This window comes from Panthera pardus, unplaced genomic scaffold (genome assembly GCF_024362965.1).
Source record: "Panthera pardus isolate Hobbes unplaced genomic scaffold, ASM2436296v1 HiC_scaffold_8, whole genome shotgun sequence".
Lineage (NCBI taxonomy): Eukaryota > Metazoa > Chordata > Mammalia > Carnivora > Felidae > Panthera > Panthera pardus.
In genome coordinates, this window is record NW_026527013.1 from 139,843,986 (window position 1) to 139,870,797 (window position 26,812).

A 26,812-nucleotide genomic window follows, 5' to 3' on the forward strand; every position below is an offset into this window, starting at 1 on the left:
TTTCTACCATTAATCTGCTCCTATCAACTTGAGTCTTAGTCCAGCTGGAAGGATCTTGAAGGGAAGATAAAATTCTTTCTCCCCAACAGAAGCAAGGGTTTTTCTGAGAGGAGGATTCAAATGTGGGAACCAGGGAAGTTAAGCCAAGCATTGGTTCCTCAACACTGGCCACTAACAGGCCATAGGGATTTGACTTCAACGGTCAGTGTCCTCAGGGTCTCACAGAAATTATTACTCTATATTACAATATCTCCTTATAACACACTTTGAGATGTTCTAGACTCAAGAACAAAAGGCATTTATTTCTACATTATGCTATTTATATATATCATCTCCTAGAAATCTGACTCATTAGTCGCTTATCAATTTGGACACAGGGAGTCAGGTGGGCCAACTCAACTCCATGAATCCAGGTTCCACCCATGCAAAAAAAAAGAAGGGACAAATAAAAGAAAAACCAACAATAAAACCCCCCACCCTCTACTAGACTATTTCCAAACAATTTTAAACCATTTGTCCTACAATGACAACATAGGAATCTGACTACCAAAAACACCTGCTATATTAGTATAAAGCATAAATGGGGGGGAGGGGGGCGGCAGAATCCTGTGTTTAAAAAATATGTGTGTGTCAGGGGAAGGGGGGTATGCTCACATAAACAAGGATACTTCTTTGTCCATGTATTACAAAGATAATGAATGCTCCCACTGAATACTACGTCTTTCATTTGTGACACTAGGGTTCTGGCTAAATGTGGGCTTGATTTGCATTCTCTCCAGGATTACTATGATGATGTAAATACTCTTTCCCTTGAAACTCCTCACCTTTTTAGATCCTCAGCATTTATTACCAAGGGCTCATCATGAAGTATGACTTTCAAGTTCTTGTTCCTATGTTTGCCAATAGTAAGATTAATTCTGATTATGGCAGGGGAAGTGGGCCTATTGTGAACCAAACAGTATCACTCATAGTGGAGTTCTAACCATGTTGCATAAGGAAATCTACTTCTCACTTCTGCCAAGTAAGATGGTTCTCCTTGCAGGGGGAGAACACGTGCTGGCCAAATAAGGGTTGCGGTATGCAAACAGGGCGTGCTAAGCCAGGCGCTGTGGAAGCATGTCCATTCCTTCTGTTCTAAGTGCTAACTGAAACCAATGGAATTTTGTAATTTTTGCTCTTCTGTCAAATTCATTCAGAATTATAAATAATACTCAACCAATTTCTCCTGTAGGTGTAGTTTTAGTCAATCTCTTAGCTGGGATAAGAAAGAATAGAAGTCCTATAAGTAAGGCAACAGTTGAATCTGTAGCAAAACCAGGATACCTGAAAAAGGACAGATGTGTACATTAAAAATAGCAGGAAGAACTTGAATGAACTAAACAACAATCGACTATGCTAATAAGCATACAAGTAGTAGTGGAGATATAGATTATTTATTCTGGATAATCAGGTCTAAAATCTATGGATTTCCAACTAAATGATGTAACTTAGTGAAGCCGAAAATCTCAGACCATGTTCTCATTGTTTCCATAGATGTCTCCTACTTTCAAAACCATGAATACACATGCTAACATAATGGCCCACACTTTTTAGGCAAGGCTCAAGGATTTGGTAAGTGATTTTTTTCTTTGAATTTTTTCATTTAATATACTGGCAGAGAACTGAAGCCAAAACAATTGCTAGACTAGGCAAAGCCCTGTATAATTGTTGGATAACATCACAGTATTGACTTGTGGCAACGAAAGGGTGTTTCTAGAGTCCTCTAAAATTCTTCTGTAAATTATGAAAAGAAATTGATCTGTTTTTCTAAGATATAACATCTGCTACTGTGATTATAGGCCCTAGCCATATCATACAAATGAAATCAACCCATTTAATGCTTTGCACCCTGTGAAACTCAATCAAGAATATTAATTATTAGAATGGTTTATGAGATGCTCATAAATGATCACTGTACAAATTAAGAGTGATTCAGGAACAGATGGGGTCTTAGAATCACTAGGTCATTCCAGCAAGTAAGACAGGTTCCCAGAAGCCTCAACTGTTAATAAGCACCTGGAAACCAGACATGAATGAAACAGACATACCTAATTAAAATTCAGTTTTAAGATTCAGCAGTATTAACTAGTGGATCTTTGTAACCTGAGAAGAAATATGTACACCCTAAAGATTATTTCGCTGCCTTGTGACTCGGCAATGTGTACATACTATAGAAGCTCTCTACTCCTGTGATTTACTTGAACAGTATAAATAATCAAGGAAACACATTATTTTTATTCAATCTGGCAACTTTAGGAAGGAGTCTGTTTTCCTTAAATATAGATTTTATTTATTTCTTTGCTGAGTACAAAGCTATTTGGTGTAATTTATTCAACAAAATTCACCAATATTTATTATTCTATTGCTCCTTATTTCTTTTGCTTGAGTTATAATTTTTTATTGTAATTTTACCAAATTAGGTCAGGCATCATGTAATCTGATTTTGTTTTATATGAAAAGACACATTGAATTCAGTCCAGGTTCAAACAGATGGAATGAAAACATTAGGTGGTAGCTATAAATCTTGATATATCATCCTAGCTTTGGAAATTCTAAATGCTTAAAATCTCTATATTACAAATATATTCTACAGAATATACTTTACATAAAATCAAGCCATAAATATTGAGGTAATTGTGTTCCCAAAGACTTTTAAAACCATTATCATTTCAGTACTTGTTTATTTTCATTTTATTGTTACTTGATTATGAACTAAGGTTGTCTCAGTATTACAAAATATTAAGCTTACACAAATTTTATTTGCTTTGGCGATTTATGAATCAAAGTCAATTAGACCTATATCTTCAAATTCCTTCTCCTCTCAAACCTTTGTTCCTTTTCCTATTGTTTTCTCTCAGAATTCTACATAACACGAACACCTGACCATAGTAAATATACTCTCTTTTCCTGGTGCAAACAAAATATCTTCTGAATTACACTTTCTTCCTATAAAGAACAGAAATTAGAAACTTATTACGTTGAATTCATACTGGGATTTCTTCCTGGTTTTTATTAGCTACTATCTGATTTCATTTAGTGTTTACACACTAGTGTTTAGAGAAGACTCTCCCTACTTAGGTTAATAGGAGTGGAATTTTGAAAAGGAAACTCACTTTTTACGTTGGTTTACAACCTATTACAAAACTAAAAAGTAATAATCAAACTGTTAAATGATAGCTTGCTATGAATAACAGGATGCTGCTTTTGTTTAGACTTCTCAACGTGAAAAGCTTTAGTCCTAAACAAAAAGTTTACCAAGCTGAAGCCGATCCTTTGAAACACGCTACCGCGTCACACTGCTTCACTTGTATGTTCACTAGGAATTTGCACACAGACCTCGCACCTTTAAAAAATGTTGTGAATGCCTATATTGCCAGAAGTCTCTATTCAAGAAGAGAAGGACCTCTTTATTCCATGTCAGCAGAACACCTTTAACTAAAACAATTTTGCTTTCTGTCCCCAGAGACATGGATTCTTGCTGTGGGATGTGAGACAGGAAGTCATCATCAGAGATCTGCTCAATTTAGGAAGCAGAGTACTTCAGTGAAAGACAGATTGGGAACATACATTTCAAAACCAAAGTATTTATATTGACACATAGGATGGCCCTTAATTTAGAAAATTACGCTATCATCCTCCCCGTGACTTCATATGACTCAGCAGGACTGCTGGTCTATAAGACACTGCGAGACGAAATTAACTCGACCCAGCTGCTAACATTAGTTTGTAAAATCAGTCTTATTACTTATTCAGGAATTCTTTATCTAAAAAATAGGGGTAGGGATGGATGTATAGTGAACTAGTATAAAAAAGGAACATAATTAGAAAAAAAAGACAAGATACTGGCCTGAGTAAAAAAAAATAAGTTGGCAAAAATCACAGAATATGAATCCATCTCAGGTTATTACACTTGATCTTAGCCAAAAGGCTGAGAAGCGATCCATCTCAGGTTATTCACAAGGATGGAGTGGCATTTATCTCACTTAATAATAAATATTGCATTTCTGTAGGGAGTAAGGGCAGCACTACTCTTTTTTTTTTTTTTTAAAGTTTATGTTATTTATTTTGAGAGAGAGAAAGAGAGAGAGAGAGAGAGAGAGAGCGCAGAGGAGGGCAGAGAAAGAGGGAGAGAATCCCAAGCACGCTCTGCACTGTCAGTATAGAGTAGGGCAGTGCTATTCTAAGTGCTGTTATTAGCCTTATTTCACAGATGAAGGAACTGAGATATAAGTGGCTTGCCCAAAGTGGAAGATCCAGAATACACCTCAAGCAGTGAGGCTCCACAGTCTGCACTCCAGAACACCACAGATCATGGCTTTCCTACAGATTATATTTCTAATTTTGTAAGACTGGGAATAGCTTTGCCTAAAGGAGCCTGACTTTTAGTTACAGAATATTTGATTATCTTATCTGCAGTCTTACCTTAAATTTCATTTCTTATTTTTTTTCCTGAAAAGATTGGAATTAAATCTTTTCAGTGGAAAGGAAGGGGGAAAAAAGTCTCATATAATCTTATAGAGTTATAGGAACCACTTAGGAGAAAACCAGAAAAAAAAAAAACAAAAAACAAAAACCAGGAAGGTTTGACAAACATAATATGTAATGCTTACTTGGAAAAAAGTGCAGACCAACCGGGAACAAACCCAGGATCTCGGCTAAACCATAGCAGAGCCATCACAATGAAGAGGACCAAGGTCACAATTTCCTGATACCTGTGCAAAAATTCCCATCATTTCATTTATTTTCTCAGTCAGGACATTCGTAGAAACTCCCTGAGCTATTGCCAGAGTAATCTTAGCAGAACGCTAAACGCTGTAAAAACCAGATGATTATGTGTCAACAATCTGAGAGAATCAGCACAGTTAGAAAAGGACTCCACTCCTCTATGGAGTCTTCGGCTTCCTTTGATTCTACCTGGTAAATTTCAGTGAGCTAAAAGTATGTATTTTGTCATGTTGAGATCTATTTACAAGGGCTAGCATATTCAAGGCCCTTATTAGGTGTCCTAAACACATTATAGACTATTATGTGCCTGTTTCCCTTTGCACGAATACTTGCAGTATAAACAGTATGCACCTGTGTGAGCATGAGTGTGTTTGCTTGTGCGTCTGCGTGCAGGTGCATCTTACCTTATTGGCCCAAGTTTTTGGTATTCTTGTTTAATCACCTCAGCACAGGCTTTTTGCTTGACTGTTTTGGTCTTGCCACATTTGAACATCTCCTTAAAACTGAAAAGAATAAACTTGTTAAGCAAAGAATTCTCCCTTCATAGAAGAGATTTGTGTGAAAGCTTTATAAAATACGGATCTCCTGGCCAATAACAGAAATCTGTCTTGGTGCCTATACCTCCATCACCTTCTTTGAATGTCCTCTCCCTTTTTCCTCTTTTGCCTGGTTTTCTCAATTTGCGAGACTTAATTTTTGTTCCCCATTTTCACACATCTTCCCCTGATCTCTTCTTTTTCTACCTCTGTTTCTACCTCTGTACCCTTGGAATTTTGCCATGAGACGCTCATCTCTAATTTAACGCTTTATTATATACCTGATTGTTATAGATTTTAATCTATGTCTTGTCTATCTTGACTGTTAGTTGTTGCACATGTGTAGGTTTTATCTCCCTAGTGAGATAACCAATTGTTTGAAGGCAGGGGCAGTGTCATAGATGTTCCTTTTAGTACAGCGACTCTCAACACTGTACATATAACTGGCATGTAAAACAAACACTCGACTCATCAACTCAACAGTACCTTGGTCAAATTGAGACAGCTGGTTGTCAGATCCATCAGTTTTCACAAAATATACTAAACTCGGGTCATACACTAGGGCAGCGAAGTCACGTACCGTGATCATGAGCGGAGTCTGAACTAGATCTATTCTCAGAACGAGAACAACTTGGTTCCATTTTTTTTTTTTTTTTCCTATAAGATTCTTGACCTCTTATGTCCTAATAGAATCTACTAGATAGTTTTTCAACTATTGCCAATAGTAACTGCCGGTGCCTATTTCTTTCAGCTGTTGACTTTAGTGATACCTTCCCCTGTGGCTAATTTTTCTTTCTCGAAGCCCAGGGTCTTCAAAACTTTTTTTTTTGGTGAAGTACTGCTCTAGGGCCTAGATTAAAAAAAAAAAAAAAATCCCTCCAGAGGAATAAACAAATGAGCAAATGGCTAGATTCTTATGGACTACCTTTTGGAAGGTCTATGAGTAGGTGAGTTAGATTACATTATGTGCAGTAGGGAAGGCATTTCTGAGTGTAAATCCAAAGGAATTGAAATCTTGACCTTGACCAGATACCTGCACTCACATGTTCACTGAACCATTATTCACAATGGTCAAGACATGGAAACAACTCAGATGTCCACTGATAAACAAGTAGGTAAAGTAAAAGTGGTATTAAAAAAAAGAAACAGTGGCTTATCCATACAATGGAATATTATTCAGCCTCAAAGAAGGAAATCCTGCCATTTGTAGTAAGACAGATGGACTCGGGGACATTCTGCTAAGTGAAATAAGCCAGATGCAGAAAAACAAATACTGTATGATCTTACAGAAATGCAGAATCCAAAATAGTCAAACACATAAAAGCAGAGAGTAAAATGGTGTTTGCCAGGGAATGGAAGGAGAGGGCAATGGGGAGGTGTTAGTCAAAGGGTACAAAGTTTCCCTTATGAAAAATAAATAAGTTCTAGAGATTTACTGCACAAAATAAGGCCTATGATTCACAATACCGTATTGTATACTTAAAAATTCACTGAGAGGGCAGATCTTATGTTAAGTGCTTTTACCACAAAAGGGAGAAAAAAAGAAAAAGCACAGGGACAAAAGGAAACTTGGAGGTGATGGAAAAGTTTTTGGCCTTCACATTGATGATGGTTCATGGGTGTACACTTATCTCCAAACACGTTGTATATATCAAATATCTATGGTTTTTTGTAGGCCAATCAGACGTCAGTGAAAGCAATTTTAGGAGAAGAACGAGCACAGGAGCATATTCTTCTGTAAAATTGCTGGGCTGAACATGGATGTATATGAGGGAGGAAGCTGGAAGATTGAGGCGGTGTGAAGACAGCTATTACACAAAGACATTTTATTTATTTATTTATTTATTTATTTATTTATTTATTTATTTATTTACTTCTGTAGCTCTGCCACTCAGACTTGTTTGGACTATTATTCCCTTTGAAGGAGCCGAGTTTCCTCAATTCTTTTTTTTTTTTTTAATTAAAAAATTTTGTTTAATGCTTATTTGTTTTTGAGAGAGAGAGAGAGAGAGAGAAAGAGAGAGAACAAGTGGGGAAGGGGTAGAGACAGAGGGAGACACAGAATCTGAAACAGGCTCCAGGCTCTGAGCTGTAAGCACAGAGCTAGATGCAGGGCTCAAACCCACAGACCCTGAGATCATGACCTGAGCCAAAGTCGGACGCTTAACTGACTGAGCCACCCAGGCACCCCGAGTTTCCTCAATTCTTAAATCATCCATCCTACACTTTCATAATCATTCTCCTGCACACATTCCAACCCCTGAACATAATGAGATGGATGTTGTTATGCTTAAGATCAATGAGATAATATTTAATGTTCATAATCTCAACTAAATTACTGACTAGTGCTGGTCTTGAAATTTTACCCCTTGTCACAATATAAATACTACTATTATAAGAAATTGATCCTGAACCACCTTGAGATCCATCTGTAGAACAGAAAAGTAGAATTAAAAAAAGAGGCAAGTCTCCCTAAAAAATGTTTTCCAGCCAGTAGACTGTATATGTATTTGGTCTCTTTGGTTGGGGACTATAAATAGTTAAGTCCAACGCCATATTGGCTTTGCTACAAAGAAGGTTAATGCCTTCACAAAGGAACTGATGAAGCATATGACAATGCATCAACCTCTTCATTTCAATAAGTTCAGCGGCACTGATAGATGAGCCTCTCTTCCCAAGTATGCTGGGATCATTTATAATGGGTGAGTTAACTGTGTTAACAGCCAACACGCTAACCAGAATGTAGGGTGGCCTGCCAGGGGAGTGGCTGATAATTTCCGTATGTTGATCTAAAACCTTTGGAAGTGAAGACCCCGACTGACTGAAATGGACACTGAAAAATTGGCCGGAGTGTGAAGTTGTGTAATGTCTAACCGATAGCGGACAGCAACGGGACTCCTTAGATATGTCACCGGTCATGATTTATGGACTTTTGCCTAATGTATGCACTTCACAGGATTTTTGTCCTCACTGAGAACACCTTTCAATACATCTGCCCTTTATTTTCTTAATTTCTCCTTTATACAGGGTAGGCCATTCCATAATAATGACAATGGTTGCATACATTTTTTATAAAGTCATGATATGTACCAACAAAGAAGAAACAACTATGGGTCTGTGACGGGGTGCTTTCTCCCTTAGTTGGGATTCCTGTCCTTTGCATCTTGAATTGCTACCTGTGCAACTGAATAGACCCCCAGAGGCTTGGATTTCCAGGAAGGGGCATTTAGTATGCAGCTGGCTTCTCCCCACTGATGCCCACCTGCCGAAGTCAGTGACATTCCACACATTTGCTTCAGCAGGAGAACTGCCACACGCTGTTCCCACAATCTGGACAAACAGTTGTTTTTTTTTGTTTTTTTGTTTTTTAAATCATCAGTATCATCTTCCCACTACTAACAAAACTGTGGCAGTTTTGGAGAAAAATCAGGAAGAGGAAATGGAGAGGGAAGAATATGAGTCCTTAGGTGACTAGGCTTGGAAAATTTGGGCATGGGCACGGACCACCACATGGACACAGTGCTTTGCTTTTCAAAGGAAGCACAGATAGATGACTTCAGTCTCACCTGCTTAGTAGATAACACGTTGTTTTGTTCATAGGTCCTTGAGATTTAAATAGCCGATAAAAATGAATTTCAATTGTTTTGTTTTTTCAGGAAAAAAATTCTCAGGGTTTGATTTATAGCCATTTCCCCTTTCTTTGTGGAGTACTGTTATATATAAATATATATAAATATATAAAAATATAAATATATATATATTTAGATTTTGCTGTGGGGTCCTTCATAATTTTAAATGCTGGCTGTCATTTAAGTATTGTAACTCATTGGTACTTATGAACTACCAGCTTCAGTCCAGCCAAGGCATTATTGGCAAATTTTCCTTGAATACATGTATTTGACATTTTAGTGGCTCTTTCTTGATCAGTGTTTCTCACCTTGACTTCTAGGTGTTCACCTTGGACCCATATGCGTTACAATTGCAGTGTTGGAAGTGATCTTACTGATAATCCAATGAAATTGCATCATTTTACAGTTGAAAACATGGAGACTGAGAAAGATCACTCATGTGGACTGTGAGAAGCCACAGTCTTTATCCCTGGTCTCCTGATTCATAATCTAACATTCTTTCCACAGGGCACACTCTCACGTCTTTATGTGATTTTTTCAAGGATGTACTAATTTTGGTGCCAAGATGAAGCAGGAATATTGCATGCTATAGTTTAAAGTGACTAGGTAACCAGAGGAAATCCCCACATTAAACAAAAAGGAGGGACAAAACTTCTTGAAATTCCACTTTAACAAGCTGGACTGGGTCCTTACCACAAGTTCCTTATGCCCTTCCAGCTGATTAATAAATTATTAGCTTAGGATTCAAAGGAGACCAAGATAGATCTGCTTTTTACAAACTCTCCTCCACAGCCAACACTGTTTAGATAATGTTTTAGCTTATCCTTAAAATATGTGCTCATGTGCATCAGCTTTGTAAGGAAGAGAAATTCAGAGACTCTGTGTGCACGAAATGGGTGAAAGGGCACTGGGTGAGCAGCTGAGAATGGGAACCGAGACACCTTTAGTTACCCGATCAACATGGAATATTTACTTACTTGAATCCTAGGAAAAGCCACTGAAGCCAGATCCAGGACAAGAATAGAATAATAATAGCTGCCGGGAAGGAAAGCATAAACCAGGATCCAAAGTTAATGCAACGACATTCAGGGTAACGCCTGTGTGAAAAGACAGAAAAGCGTTCACGGGAGTGTAAAGTGGAATCCTTTCTGATGGTCCTCCGGGAAGCAACACCTCACGTCTTTGCCATGCTCCCAGTCAAGAGGGAAGGCGTGGAACCTTCTCATCATTATATACAGCAGTTGGTTTTACCTCTTACCTCTTGTCCCGAATCTGTAACTCTGTGATTATTGCTGCTTCCCTCACAAGCAAGGGTGGGTATGTTATGATTTTTGTTCCCTTTGTTCAACGTGTAAGGAAGTGCTTGGGAAAGCTGGCACAGTGTCCACACTCACTAAATGCACAAGAAATGGGTATGCATGGGTATATGTGCCTGGTTCTTAGCACTCGAATCATCGGTATGTGAGCGAGGAAACACAAACAGACTTGGGAACAGATGAAAATTGACTTCATGGAACCTAAATTGGTAGCTGGCATCCCAGGCACTTAGGAAGGGACTCTGATCCATCCATACTGTCTTCTATAGCCACTTCCCCTCTCTTCTGTCTGCCCTGAAGAAACTACAACCGTCTTGCCAGGCCCTTCTTAGAATTAGACAGTGCTTTAGGGCTCAGCCAAACAGAATAAATCTGGACCAGATAAAAATGACTAAAAGTTCTGTGGAAAACATGAGCTCTTCCTTTATTTCTCCTAGTTATTTTCAGCTTTTCAATCCACATAACCACAAAACAATAATAAAAAAAGTTGGGGGAGGGGAGGAGTCAGAGACAAGCACAGTTTCTTTGGTAACCTCACATTTATTCTTCAAAAATGTAGTATAAATTCCAAGTTAATTCTCACATAGTTATCTATTTTATGACAGAGGAGGGAAAAACAGGAAATTTGAGAAATAGTTTCTTTGCTTTTTTTCTTGACACAGTGACTTTGGAACTTTGGAAAGTACAGAAAACACACAGAAGCAATAAAGACACTGTTAACCTATTTTTATTATTTTTGAAATGATAAAATATAGAGAACTTTATAGAAATGATAGACTTTTATATTCTTGTTCTATTTAAATCACGCTTTGTATTTTTCCATTTAAAAAAGGTCATGTAAATAAATGAAATGTTTCACACTATAGCCATCAACATAAGCCATATTTTTCTACTTTATAAAGTGTCTCCTCTATTTTAAGATGGTTGCTAAGTAATGCAAAGACTTAAAAAAAAAAAAGAATGGGTTTTTAAAACTCTAGATTTCCAGTGTTTTCTACCATTACTTTGAGGTTATAAAAAAATTGCTCTAGACCCTAGATTTATCAGGAGCAAGTTGGGATGATCATTATCTACCATGAAGAGATCCAAAGCTTAGCTTACACATTTATGCAATTAGAAATGACCAAGGGTAAGTAAGAAATGCTACAGAATACAGAGAATTGATGAATGGAAAAATGCTGTATCATGTCCATGAGCTTCTACTAAGAATTGCTAAAAATGTTTGCTGTCTTCAGTTGGAAAATTCAATAAGGAGGAAAAGGCCTATTCTTATTTCTGATCAGTTTATTAGACTTGGATTACAGGTTGATGGCTTATGCTATTCTGTTCAGCCTAAAGGCATTTAGAAATGCTGCTGGAATTAGGTTCAAACCAGCACCCCAAACCCCATTTCATCTCTCACCGTCTGTAGCTCATACTTTGAAATCAGGCTATATTGTTCTCCTTAGTCCTCTAAAATTTAACTGGGGGCGCCTGGGTGGCTCAGTCGGTTAAGCATCCGACTTCGGCTCAGGTCATGATCTCACGGTTTGTGAGTTTGAGCCCACGTCGGGCTCTGTGCTCACGCTCAGAGCCTGGAGCCTGCTTTGGATTGTGTCTCCCTCTCTCTCTGCCCCTCCCCCACTTGTGCTCTGTCTCTCTCTATCAAAAGCAAAAATGAACTATTGGGACCTCATGAAGATAAAAAGCTTCTGCACAGCAAAGGAAACAATCAACAAAACTAAAAGGCAACCAACGGAATGGGAAAAGATATTTGCAAATGACATATCGGACAAAGAGCTAGTATCCAAAATCTATAAAGAGGTCACCAAACTCCACACCCGAAAAACAAATAATCCAAGGAAGAAATGGGCAGAAAACATGAATAGACACTTCTCTAAAGAAGACATCCGGATGGCCAACAGGCACATGAAAAGATGCTCAACATCGTTCCTCATCAGGGAACTACAAATCAAAACCACACTCAGATATCACCTCATGCCAGTCAAAGTGGCCAAAATGAACAAATCAGGAGACTATAGATGCTGGAGAGGATGTGGAGAAACGGGAACCCTCTTGCACTGTTGGTGGGAATGCAAACTGGTGCAGCTCCTCTGGAAAACAGTGTGGAGGTTCCTCAAAAAATTAAAAATAGGTCTACCCTATGACCCAGCAGTAGCACTGCTAGGAATTTACCCAAGGGAAACAGGAGTACTGATGCATAGGGCACTTGTACTCCAATGTTTATAGCAGCACTTTCAACAATAGCCAAATTATGGAAAGAGCCTAAATGTCCATCAACTGATGAATGGATAAAGAAATTGTGGTTTATATACACAATGGAGTACTACGTGGCAATGAGAAAGAATGAAATATGGCCCTTTGTAGCAACGTGGATGGAACTGGAGAGTGTGATGCCAAGTGAAATAAGCCATACAGAGAAAGACAGATACCATATGTGTTCACTCTTATGTGGATCCTGAGAAACTTAACAGGAACCCACAGGGGAGGGGAAGGAAAAAAAAAAGAGGTTAGAGTGGGAGAGAGCCAAAGCATAAGAGACTTTTAAAAACTGAGAACAGGGCGCCTGGGTGGCGCAGTCGGTTAAGCGTCCGACTTCAGCCAGGTCACGATCTCGCGTTCCGTGAGTTCGAGCCCCGCGTCAGGCTCTGGGCTGATGGCTCGGAGCCTGGAGCCTGTTTCCGATTCTGTGTCTCCCTCTCTCTCTGCCCCTCCCCCATTCATGCTCTGTCTCTCTCTGTCCCAAAAATAAATAAAAAACGTTGAAAAAAAATTAAAAAAAAAAAAAATTAAAAAAAAAAAAACTGAGAACAAACTGAGGGCTGATGGGGGGTGGGAGGGAGGGGGGGTGGATGATGGGTATTGAGGAGGGCACCTGTTGGGATGAGCACTAGGTGTTGGATGGAAACCAATTTGACAATAAATTTCATATATTAAAAGAAAAGTAAATAAATGTATAAAAAAATTTTTTAAAATAAAATTTGTTTAATTGACGAGGGCCTTTTTAGAATTTTTGCCTGGAGGGAGGTAGTTCATTCAGTAAATGAAAGCCTAAAAAAGCTAAATTCTGTTTTCTTTTTGCTTTTTTTCTTTAGTATTAAGGAAGTGAACACCACACAGGACAGTGGCCTCCATGATCATAACCTTTATACTTATATTTCCAGTGAATACTTTAAGTGATAATGGAATGAATGGCATACTGTGAAGGATTAGTTTTTCACTTTTTCTTTTCCCACTTCCTCATGCCCTGTAAAGTGAAGTGACTGCAAGTATCTGCCTAAAATAAATATCATGAACTATGTTAAGTACAATTCATTCTGATAGAATGAATTACTTTTACCTTTACTTTTACCCAACACTTTGAGTATCTACCATGTACCAGGCACTCTTCTAAATATTGGGGATATCGTGGTGAATTAGATGGGTGTAAGATAGCCTTTCATAAAGTTTACATTTTTTAAACATTTTTTAAGTTTATGTATTCATTTTGAGAAAGAGAGAGAGAGAGAGAGAGAGAGAGAGAGAGAGAGGAGCAGTGAGAGAGGGAGAGAGGGGAAATCCTAAGCAGGCTTTGCACCGTCAGCACTGTCTGACTCGGGGCTAGATCTCACCAATTGTGAGATCCTGACCTGAGACGAAATCGAGTTGGAGGCTTAACAGACTGAGCCACCCAGGTGCCCCCATAAAGCTTACATTGAAATGAGGAGCAAAGACAGTAAATAGGTAAGCATGAAAACAATCAGAAAATATAACAAAATAATGTAATAGAAAATTACTAGGGAGAGGAAAAAGTTTTACATAGTGTGGTTAAAGAGGGTGATATCTGAAATGAGATCTAAATGGCAAGAAGGAGCCAGTCCTGTAAATAGCTGGGAGATAGTTACCTGCCCCCCACCCCCAGACAGAGGAAATAGCAAGTACAAAGGCCCTGAGGTAGGAATGAGTGCAGAATGTTTGAGGATCAGAAGGCTAGTGTGGCTGTGGGTAGTGAGCTAAAGTTAGTGGCATGAAATAAAGCCCAAGAAGTAGCCAACAGCAATCAGATCATGTAACACCGTGTAGGCCCTCAGAAGGAATTTGAATTTTAGCACAAACGTAATCAGGAGTAATTAGAACATAATAAATAAGTTAGTGACATGATCTAACTTTAAGTCTATGTAAATTTGTTATTTACGTAAAGCATGTTGGTTAGATGGATCCTCAAGATTGAAGGCAACAAGAGTGGAAGCCAAGTTGTAGTAGGCAGAACTCCAAAATGATCCACAAGATTTCTGTGCCTGGTATACATGTTTTGTATAATCTTCTCTCTTCTGTGTGGGAAGAACTTGCATATAAGGTGGGATTTCATTCCTGTGATTAGATTCTTTTATGGAAAAAGTGAAGGGATTTTGCAGTGGTAATCAAGGTCCCCATTAATTTTTGAGTTAATCAAAAGGGAGATTATCTTGGGTGGATCTGACTTAATCAGGTGAACCCTTAAAAGAGAACCTTTCCTGCTGGCCTAAAGAAGCAAGCTTTCCTATTGCCAGAGGAAGGGGCCATGTGTCAAGGACCTAGAGTTAGCTTCTAGAAGTTGAGAGTGACCCCACGCCAAAAGTTAGCAATAAAATGGGCACGTCAGTAATTCAACCACAGGGAACTCAGTTCAGGCCAGTAACCTGAATGATCTTGGAATAGGGCTCTAACCTTCTGTGGAGATTAGAGGTCCAGCTGTCACCTTGATTTTTAGCCTGGTGAGATCCTAAGCAAGGTTCTCAGCTAACCTGTGCCTAGACTCCTGACCCACCGAAATTATGAGGTCACAAATTCCTGCAGTTTTAGGCCGGTTAAGTTAATGGTAATGTGTAAAGTAGCAATATAAACCAAATACACAGGGAAATTTATTAGAAGACAAAAGAAGTTTGGCAGAGGAGTAGGGTAGAATGGGAAATAGAGTAGATTTTAGCTGAAGTCAGATTGGTAGCAGTGAAGATGAGAAGACAATTGATTTTAAACATATTTGGGACAAAATGTGGAGGAATGAGGAAAAGGTGCCATTTATTGAAATGAAGTCTGAGGAGAGAACAGGTTGGCAGATGGGTAAGGGAATGGAGGGTCAAAAATGCTGCTGTGGGCATGTTAATCGAAGACGTCCCTTAGTTTTCCAAGTGGTCATGTTGGATGGGCAGTTAGATAGATGAGTCTGAAAATGAGAGCAGCGGGCAGTTAGAGATAGAAAAGAGGTCGTTGCCAACATACAGGTGATATTGTAAACCACAGAAACGGGCGTGATAATTTCAGGAGTAAATGGAGATAAGAGGAAGAGGGAACACACCCTGGGGCATCTAGAGGTCAGGCAGAGGTTTAGGAATGAGCAGATGAGCTAAGCACATTTCATTCTAACACAAATCCTGTGAGGAAAGCATTATATATCCATTTTACACAGGAAGATACTACGTCTCATAAGGTTAAATGGATTGTTCAAGGTCACAGATTGTACAGTCAAGCAGAATTTTCAACCCAGAAGGGGGGTTTAAAATACAATGTCTTTTCATTAAGGCATAGTGTCCTCAACTCCAGTTCCCAGGTGAAAATAGAAAGTTCCATATATACTGCAAGATATCCATAAGCCAGGGCACAAACTTTATGTCTAAGGACATTTTAGAACACCATAGAAATGATTTCACCATAACAGAGATGTGCTTTGACCTGAAGCCTGTGTGCCCATCATTGTTGAAACTCAGGAAGATAGTGTTGTTGTTGCAGTTCTCATGCCCAACTACAAAATGATGAATAGCATTAATTCTAATGAAATACACAGAAATTGTCTCAAAAGAATGGATGTACTTGTGGAAATTTACAGCCTTGAAACAAATTTGGGCCTTTAGAGCACTATACGCTGTGTCCATGCTGATTATAGTCCTTTTGATTAATGACTGCTTTGATTATTTGAGTCAAAGCCACTTTTCAGTTCTGTATTGGTATATTTGCAGACATTTCTTTTCAAATATTAACTACTTGTTATTCATGAACCAAGCTTATATTTCTAATAGGAATAGCAAAAGTAAAATAAACAGCATCAACTGCTAGCATTATTGGCAATTTCCTATGTGCCAGGCCCTCTTGCTAAGAGCCAAGCATGCATTATCCCACTTAATCCTCACAGTAATAAGTTCTAGTATCACCCCCATTATACAGAGGAAGAAACTGATGATGTTCACAGAAGTTAAGCTAATATATGGCAAGACTGAAATCCAAGCCAAGGTCTGAGTGCAAACTCTGCAATACCCAAATTTCTTCTATAGTACTTGCCAGAGAACTTATTTCTGAGAAATATAATTGCTCAATTCTCCAGGAAAAAATCATGGTAACTTTTGAAGTTAGCTATTGTTAGGTAACTGGTTTACCTTCTCCCTCTATAATTAGCCAACAAGAAAGGTTAGGAAGGTGGGTACCAATAAACACATTTGAATTTAGGGCACCTATAAACACATTTATTTTACAATTTCTTAGTTTGTGAACCCACAGTAGTTAAAATTTAATATGTAATTAGTAACAACGACTGTGCTAATTGTTCACAATAAAAGTTCCTTCCATGCTCTTTGTACACCCACATATTACACAGCTGACACCCACAAGCTGAATAATATTCTTTGATAATCAACAAGTTATGAAATTTTACTTCCATTTTCATCTGGTAGATTTGCATTTTGGGTTTAACTAATAGCTGTTCTATTTGTTAAATAATATTGATGCATCAAAACTAGTTTGCTATGACAGCAGCAACTGCCTCTAATAATATTCCCTCAGTAGCATAATTTTAATATCAAAAAATTATTTAGTTATTGAGATGATTCCCAAGAACAATAAGCACTTCATTTATGTCTTGGTAGAGTTCATCTCAGCTGATGATTATCGATCATCTACCTGCGCCCCTTGTGTGCTAAAAGAATAAGACAATGATTCATTCAGACTCTATAAGTCTGAAAATCATCAGGGGTGATGGTTATGCATAAACGTAGATGAGACACGTTTATAGAGATGTGAATACAGTTTATGACCAGAGGAGATGGGAATGGTGGTATAGGAGTAACTGAACAGAGTTTCAGATGAAAGAGCATCCACACAAGTAGAGAAAGAAATTGACACAGTTGGCAGGCCTTTCAAGAACCGGAGTAGGAGGAAATGGGTTAATTACAAGGTGGTAGATATTAACAATAATTGTCAGGGAAGAAGGAGATTGGGTGATGACCGGAAGTATTGTCAGTGGAGCAGAATGGAATGAGGGCCAGGCAGAGAATGCTGATCAACCAGGATTTACCTAACAGAGGAGCTAATAAAAATCTCACAAACCTGTAAGGTAGTAACAGGAAGTAGGAAGACCAAAGAATATTTCCAGAATGCTCTATTCCAAGGATTAGTTAAGGATAATGGTGAATTAATCACAGAGGAGCCAGAATTTAGGTACCACTGGTGCTAGATTCAGATTAAGAATGCCAAAAAACGGCACACTTTATAGTTGAGTTAGGGAATTAGCTTCATCTGGTTACTATTATTCTGAAAATCACCTCCCAAGCTATATACATCAGCTCATGACCACAAGGGAATGGTTCAGTCTAACTAGCCACACACTTAGCTTTGCAACTATTTCAAATGACACTTGCTATGTTTGCACGCTTACATTAAAAAAAAAAAAAGAAACGCCACCCATGAATGTGAAGACTGATGTAGTTTTTCTTGCTACTGGCAGCAAACTTGTGTTTTTAGATTTTTGCCATCTTGGCACCCTCACATAATATGGTCTGTGAGGCAGTGAGACTGCAGAGTAGAAAGAGCACTGGGCCTTGGGCCATCTGTCTTCATCTGGCTGTTCCTCCATTGACTAGTGATCATCAATTGCTTAAAGTCTCTGAGCCTCAGTTTCCTCATCTGTGAAAGGAGAGAACTGTACACATGCTCTGAAATTCCTCTGTCTTCACTTTTTCTCTTCTTAGCCCTCATTATTACTCAAGAGGATGTGTACTTCTTTTCCAAGACTAACATTTCGACTCTTGTTTCTAATTCCATTCTGCTTCTACCTGACTCTTGGCCCATCAATCTTCTCCTCTCTCTTTTTCAAAATGTCACACATCTCTTTTACAGTTTCCTTCTCCTGAGTGTAAAACAAAACTGACATCTCCCTTGTTCCAAGAGATCTCTCTGCCTCTGGTCACACCATGCTTGTTCTTTTTTTCTTTGCTTTGTCAAACTTGAAAGAACCATTTAAGTTAGCTGCTTTCCCCTCCCCACTATTTACTCACATCTTAACTCTCTGCAGTCTAAATTTGGTCCTCCCTCCCATGTGTCTTCTTGGGGGACACTGATAAGAACCAAGCCTTTTCTTAGCCATCCTCCTCCTTGACCCTTCTACCACACTGCTTGCTCCTGAGTCATCCTCCACTTTGAAAATGGTCTTATTTGGCTTTCAAAACACCACATGCTCCTGGTTCTCCACATACTCTGATAAACTTTTCTCATCTTTTTTGTCAACACTACCCAAGAGTCTATCCATGTCTTGATTCTTTTAACTTTTTTCTCCCTTTGTAACCATTTCTACATCCAAGATTTTAATTTCTGTGTGTGTGTGTATGTATGTGTGTGTGTGTGTGTGTGTGTGTGTGTGTGTATATATATATATATATATATATACATACATATATATACACATATATATGTATATATATCCCTCAAATTAAAATTTTTTTTAATGTTTATTTATTTTTGAGTAAGAGAGAGAGACAGAGTGCAAGCAGGGGAGAGGAAGAGAGACAGGGAGACACAGAATCTGAAGCAGGCCCGAAGCGAGGCTCGAACCCACGAACGAGGAGATCCTGACCTGAGCCAAAATCGGACACTCAACCGACTGAACCACCCAGATGCGCCAGCCCTCAGATTTTAAACTAACTTCAACGATGCATTTGCAAATGACTACTGAAAATCTTGTGGATAGGGTCTTAGCAGGCCATGTTAATACATCTAAAATCAAATTTATTAATTTCTCCAATGAACCGAGAAATTCATGGCATCACTACCTATCTATCCATATTGGCAAAAATTCCCAGAGTTGCCCTAACCCCTCCTTGCCCTTAAATCCTCACACCTAATTACTCACTCTTCCTGTCTGTACATACAGTGTCCTGAGTCTAAATCCTATCACTTCACCACTAGCTTAGTTTTGCCCTTATCGTCTGTTAGCACTTTGGTAATAGACTCCTAATTGGTCTTCTATCCTCAGACTCTTAGAATGCCAATCAATCTGCACATTGCTGTTCTAAACAGTGCCAAAAAATACACAGATTATTTCACTGCCTCCCTAAAAACATGATTACAAACTTTTTGTGTTTTGGTTTTATGAATTATTTGCATTCATTTTCTTCATAAACATGCTATTTACCTCTTTTAAGATTGGGTCATGCTGTATAGACAAGTTTTCTCTAGTGATCCTGGCCATGCACACAGCTACACTCCTCTGTTAGAGTGAACGTTCAATTATGTTTCTAGGGAGGTAATTGTTTAGGGAGACAGACGGGGGTTTGAATGATCTTGGTTTGGACCTCAGTCTGCTATACAAACATCCACTTTCTTGACTCTAGTAATAATAACAAACATTTACAGAGCATATGCTCTGTGCTAGGCACTTATTAAAGTGTTATTTATTTATTTATTGTAAAACTCTAAACAACTCTCTAAGAGAGAGACCTTATTATCATCCCCATTTCTCTGGGAAGGTAACAAGCTTAAAGAGAGTAGTCTGTCCAAGATCACCTCGTTTGTAAATGGAAGAACTGGGATTTCAACACAGACATTTTAAGTCTAGAGCCTATGCTTTACTCCCCAGTATATGCCACCTTCACAGCAAGGATATATAGAGTATGTGTGCACTAAAACGTATGTAAAATTTCTGACACGAATTCAATACATGTCACCTAACTTCTCTCCTATATGTCAAAACCAAATGTTATTATGTTTTAAAAATTTTAAATGTTTTCACATATGCATGTTTTGTCTAGAAAACCAGATGGAATTTTGAAGTTTCCTGACAAGTTTTATTTTTTGCATTCTCCAGAAGAATTCAAAACAGTGCCTTGCACATTGTCAGTCCTCAACTAATGTTTGTTGACTGAAGAGTGAAGGAATAAAGGTTTGTTTTATTTGCACTGAATGAAATTTAGCTTTCTCAGAATTCATTGTTCTTCCATTCTTTGTGCAAAGAGGAGAATAAAAGACACTATATATGTATATATATGTATATATAAATATAAATATATTTATATGAATATATAAAATACATATAAATATATTTTGTATCTGTAAGTGATAGATGGAGAGATAGATAAAGGCTTTGAAATGTGTTATCCATTCCCTCTTCCCATTGTTTGTAAGATGGCACCTTTCTCTAGAAGTAAATGGTAGGAAATCATTGATTCTTAGGATTCATGCACCTTTGGAGCTGGGCCAGATCCAAAATTAAATTGCACAAAATCACTGTTGGTATTGCTTTAAAAAAGATGGCAAGCGGTGTCAAGAGGAAAAGGTGGCATTATTGTAGTGAATTTGAAAATAAAGGGCAAGTTCTGTCTGTTTCCAAAGATCTGGGCAAAGAATATAAATTCTTTTTTTTTCCCCGTAGTTTTAAGTTTCTGGAACTTTTCCTAAAGAAAGTGAATGCATTTCATTCCATTGTTGCTTTGAGATGCTGTTGTCTTTTAGGGCCAATATTTAAGAAAAAGTTAAATATCTAGTTTGTTTAATAATATCAATTATATTTTTTCACATAAGGTTGTTTTTCCCCTCTATTCTAGTATTTTCTATCAAGAAGGGGTACTCTGAGTTTCTTTCTTTTTGTGTATAATTCCTAATGTTAAAGTAAACTTTTAAAGACAAAACGTCGCCAAATTTCAAAGTACATGTTAAGCATTTTCTAAATTTAAAGAATCTTTGGCCAAATTCCCATGACTAGGAGAATTAGAAGATTAGATAATTAGGGAAAATAGTTACTGAAACATTTTGCTCAAAGTGCTACAGTGCTCTCAATCTGTCATTGCAAATGACAAGGGAACAGTTAAGTAAAAGAAAATGTGGTTGATACATTGTGCAAGACTACAGACCAATGGCAAATTCAGCATAGATTACTTTACTTTACTTTAACACCATCAATTTCATGGGAATGGTAGAGGCTAGCAGTTCTCTAACACCAAGAATAAAATAATAAAATTCTGGTCTAAATTTTTAGAAAAAGAGATTTACAGAGAAGACTATAATGTGGAACCTTCTTGGGGAATTAATGAGAAAGGACAGTAGTCTAATTTTCAGAAAGAGATCAAGTACATTTCCTGTCTTAAATTAGGGGATACATTGGGTAAGTCCTTTCTGAGATGGCGAATTTCAGAAGTCTCCCACTTATAAACCAAATGCCTTTTAGAAGTTTGTTTCTAAGTTGGCTGTTGGGAGTATACATGACGCATGTGTAATCAGAGAAACAATAAATACACACGGAGGTCTGTGGTAGCTTGTCCTAAACCGCCCTGCCACTGTTCTTTGCACACAAGTTCTTGTTCTTTTTAGAATGGAGTGTGACATTTTCTTGAATCTTGGATTTCTTGGAAAAGCTATGCATGTACAACATTTTGCAAATAATTTCAGAAAGTTTATAAAATCTGTGAATCTGCTTTGAAGTATGTAATTTTCCTGATTCTGAACCTGAATTTTTCTGTGAAAAGAGCTAAATCCTTTTCCAGAGCATCCTTAATGCTGCCCAACTTGCTGGAACTCTGACAATTATCTGTCCTATTAGTACTTGAAAATATACCTTCGGTGTAGAATCAGTTTGAGGCCTCACATAAAAGCATGGACTTTCAAACTATTTTTCAATAGTTCTTACAATAGCTCTTACAAATATTGTCAAGTATTTTTACATAGTTTAATTCATTTAATTCTCACAATAATCATCTGAACTGTGACTATTTTCGATAGGTAAAATTAAGTCTTGGGGAGAGTAATGCACTTTTTATTCTTCAAATTCATAAAGTAAGTGACTGAAAATTGTGGAATTAAAAATTTTTTTTATTGTTTATTTATTTTTGAGAGAGAGAGAAAGAGAGAGACAGAGTGTGAGTGGCGGAGGAGCAGAGAGAGAGGGAGACAGAGAATCTGAAGCAGGCTCCATACTCTGAGCTGTCAGCACAGAGCCCGATGCAGGGCTCGAACTCACAAGCCGCTAGATCATGACCTGAGCTGAAGTTGGATGCTTTACCGATTGAGCCACCCAAGTGCCCCAGATTGTGGAATTAAAAAAAAAGTTTATTTATTTATTTTGAGAAAGAGAGACAAGAGAGCATGCACTAGCATGGGTAGAGGCAGCGAGAGAGAATACCAAGCACATCCCATGCTGTCAGCGCAGAGCCCAACGTGGAGCTTGATCTCACATGAGATCATGACCTGAGCCGAAATTAAGAGTCTGACACGTAACTGACTGAGCCACCTCGGCACCCCTGAAAATTGTGGAATTTTGCATCCAAGTTATCTGACTCTACTCACATATTCCCCATGTTCTGCAATGGATTAACATCACAGTTGCAGACTTATATTTAGAGTCATGTATCTGTCCTTAGAATACTTTATTACTGCCATTTCTTGCAACTGCCCCATCCTTCAACTATTTTTGAATTCTAGGTAAGACTTCTGTAATTAGCACCTTTGCTCACCACTCATCTTTCAAGTTCAAATGCTAGTTCCCAAGCCCTACAAAAATTTTCCTCTGCAAATAATCCCTATTCGCTTTTGTTAACTATCATTTGCAGTATTATTTGTAATGATAAATGTTTTCCCCATTTGGCTAGAATGGTTAGCCAGGAGTTATCTCTTCTGAGCTTGCCTGGGGAATCTGTGGGCACCTACTGATTCACTATGCCCTACATATTTAACTCTTAGTAGAAGGGCAGATGTCCTGATGTCCTGATAAAAAACAAAGGAGAGTAGGGGCACCTGGGTGGCTCAGTCAGTTAAGTGTCTGACTCTTGATTTTGGCTCAGGGAATGATCTCACAGTTCGTGGGGTCAAGCTCCACATTGGGCTCAGTGCTAACAGCACAGAGTCCACTTGGGATTCTCTTTTATCCTTTCTCTCTCTGGTCCTCCCCTGCTGTGTGTGTGCTCTCTTTGTCAAACAAATAAATAAACATTGAAAAAAACCAAAAAAACAAAAACGAAGGAGAGTTAACTCAGGATAGCAATCACTGTTCCTGAATTCTCTGAATCAGTTAAGACTCACCTTCATAAGTTGTGTGCTGTCTCTTTATCAAATCGACAGTTCAAAACTTTTACTTACATATTGAAATGCTCAGCGAAGATCAAGTTGGTGGAAGTACCAGTGATCGTTGTCAGTCCACCGATGGTGGAAGAGTAAGCAACACACAAGCACATAAGTTTACACATCATGTGGTCCTTCTTTGTTCGATACTTGGCTCCTGTGCCTGAATTCTGTTCAACAGAAAATAGTTTACACATCACGTGGTCCTCTTCTATTTGTCTTCTGCGCCACCAACATTTAATCATTTTCAAGTCATCTTTACAAAAGAAAAAAAGGCGGCCTTCTTGACCTTCTTCTCGATCAAACCACTGCCCTACCTCACTTTCATTTTCACAGCCGAACTACTCAAAAGAGCCGTCTACATCCACTGACTGCATTCTTACTCACGCCAATCTGGCTTCCATCTCTTCAGTCCACCCCAAGTGTGCTTGCTGTGATTATCAGTAGCCTCCACATTACTAAACTCAACAGATACTTTTCAGTCTCAGTTTTGTAGACCTCTCAACAGGACCTGAAAGAGTTAATCACTTCTTCCCGCTTGAAAACTCTTCTTAGGGCTTCTATGGTATCTCACTCTTCTGGGTTTTCTCCTACATCTTTGCTTGTTTCTCTGTCTCCCTTGTCAGTTCATTTTCCCTCATCTTTCCTTAAAACTGGAATTTCTTGAAAACTATGTCATGGGCACCTGTCTCTTTTCACTGCAATGTTTATCCTTAGGAAATCTCATATATTTTCACTGGTTTAATGAATATAGATACACCAGACCATCAATTCTGTTCTTCAGCCCAGACTTCTCCTTTTAGACCTACATACCCAATTAACTGTTTAACATAATTTGAATGTCTTAAATAAAACCTCAATCCCAAAATGTTCAAAACCAAACTCACCATTTCCTTCCTCAAATGTAGTTCTTCTTCAGGATCACCTAATTAATCTGGTAGTATCATCATCATTATAATTACCAATACTTATAGTGTGCTTAGTGTACAATAAACACCGTTCTAAGTTAAAATTAAATAAACAACTTAATCCACTTTATTCTTACAACACAAAGAGGTTAGCGCTGTTATCCCATTTTACACATGAAGACATGAGACAGAGTAAAGTTAAGTGGCTTGCCCAAGGTCACATAGTCTGAAAATGGCACACTTGGATTTTAAAGCCGTGTAGTCTTGTTTTACAATTCATAACCTCAGCCACTACACTATATTGCTTGTCCTCCTTGAAAACATTCTCTTCCTCACCCTCCCAAATCATGTCCATTTTATCTACTTAAATATGTCTGGACACTTTCGTGTTCATCTCCACTACTATCACTTTGGTATAAATCAAATCTGATTTGGGCTACTGTAATAGCCTCCTTATGGGTATTTATCTGTCAAGTCTTGCCTATTTGAGACCTGTCCCACACATTTCAGCCTTAAAAAAATATAGATGTATTTTTAAAATATACAAATAGAGGAATCTCCCTATTCCATACAGATAGGTATGCTATCTGTGGTATATGCACTGAAAGATCTTTGGGAGAAATCACAGAAAGGAAATATTTTCTATTCACTGAAAACCATCATGGATGTGGGAATGACTTAGCATTGTAGGGTCTGGTGCATTGATTGTAATTTGCCTCTTACCTTCTAATTAACTTAAAAGTTAGCCCTCTGGGTATCTACTCTTCACCTAAAATAATTTGTAAGTGTCTCCTTTTGTCTAATATTTCCTACATTTCCTACATGGAAATGATGTGTATTTTCCACAATAAAAGCTGCCATCGAAAATGTGAAAAATAAATGGTATGTAAATAAAATAGCAAAATATCTTTACAAATTATTATAGTGGTACAAATGAAATTTAGGGCTTAAAAATGATCTATTTTGCTACAGAAAAGACCAAAGAGAAACCAGAAAGTGATATATAATTTGGATACAATTAAACTGATAACAAGAATGGAAACTTAAAGATGTAATGTGTATAATAATTCTGACACATTAAAACTTTCAAAATTACAAAAAACACTTTCAAAACTACAAAGAAAAAACTGGATTTCATATAAAAGCTGAACTGCAAATATATGCATATATAGGTGTTTATATATGTATATAAAGCACAATGACTAAAATGCATTGGCTGATACAAAATTTTAAAAATCAAAATAGGAAAATACTAATATATTCACCATGTTTTACCCTTTATGGACTTCCCATACTTTTCCCTCTGTTATAGACCTTTAAAACATACATTAATGCTACTGCACATAAGGTGATATTTATGCAAATATCATGGACAATTTAGAAACATTAAAAATTCAAGTTAAATTTAAATTCTGCAATAAATTGTAACACTAATATATCATAATACATGTTAAGGGTTAAGTGCAGGTGTTGGGAGGTGGGATGGGGTGCAACAATTCTGTTATCATCCAGTAAATGTGAACCCCATGCAGTCAGCTCTATTGTTTGATTTTGTTTTTGTTTTTTGTTTGTTTTTTTTTGTTGCTGTTTTGGCTTAGGTCATGTGATTACTGGGTCGAATTTATTGAGGAGATGATGTTATAGTAAGGGGTAACTGAGGTCCAGAGAGACAGTAGTGGAGGTCAGTGGGCAGAAAACTAGAGCTGTTCTTAAAAAAATTCTTTTAAATTTAAATTCAAGGTAGTTAACATACAGTACAGTCTTGGCTTCAGAAGTAGAACCCAGTGATTCATCTCTTCCATATGACGCCTAGTGCTCATCGTGAAAAGTGCCCTCCTAATGCCCATCACCCCTTAACCCATCCTCCCACCCATGTCCCCTCCAGCAATCCTCATTTGTTCTCCATATTTAAGAGTCTCTTATGGATACATCCCTTAAGAAAGCCTGAGACAAGCCACTAATTGAGCCAACTACTGGTACAGAAACTACAAAAACAATGGAAAGGAGAGTCCTCAGCAGGTTAGTCTTTTGCTGAAGACAGTGGTTTCAACCTGAGACCAAGGGTTGACCAAAGGGCCCAAAAGAGATTTGTAGTAAGTCATTTGGACTAGAAAGTCAAGAGCATGTGTTCGCAGATATGAGGACAATAAAATAAGCACTACATTCTTCCATAAGTAGATGAGGAATTTGGTGTGTGTGTCTGTGTGTGTGTGTGTGTGTGTGTGTGTGCGTGCATGTGTGTGCTTGGTGTACTTTCTCCTAAGAGTTTGGGAGGGAAAAATGATTCCTATGCAAAGAAAAGAAGAGATGCAAAACATCTAGAGGGGTGAAGC

The 26,812-nt window shown here is 37.9% G+C and overlaps 1 protein-coding gene across 3 annotated transcripts in view; it reads right to left on the reverse strand.

Moving 5' to 3' along the window:
- SLC13A1 (solute carrier family 13 member 1) overlaps positions 1-26,812 on the reverse strand; it is a 140,660-nt gene that overhangs the window by 52,344 nt on the left and 61,504 nt on the right. For all 3 annotated transcript variants that reach the window (XM_019452600.2, XM_019452598.2, XM_019452599.2), the window contains exons 7-11: positions 23,590-23,741; positions 9,907-10,026; positions 5,169-5,267; positions 4,650-4,751; positions 1,217-1,323 (exon numbers count right to left, since the gene is read on the reverse strand). In XM_019452600.2, coding sequence (XP_019308145.2) covers positions 1,217-1,323; positions 4,650-4,751; positions 5,169-5,267; positions 9,907-10,026; positions 23,590-23,741 — 580 coding nt within the window. The remainder of the gene's footprint in view (positions 1-1,216; positions 1,324-4,649; positions 4,752-5,168; positions 5,268-9,906; positions 10,027-23,589; positions 23,742-26,812) is intronic.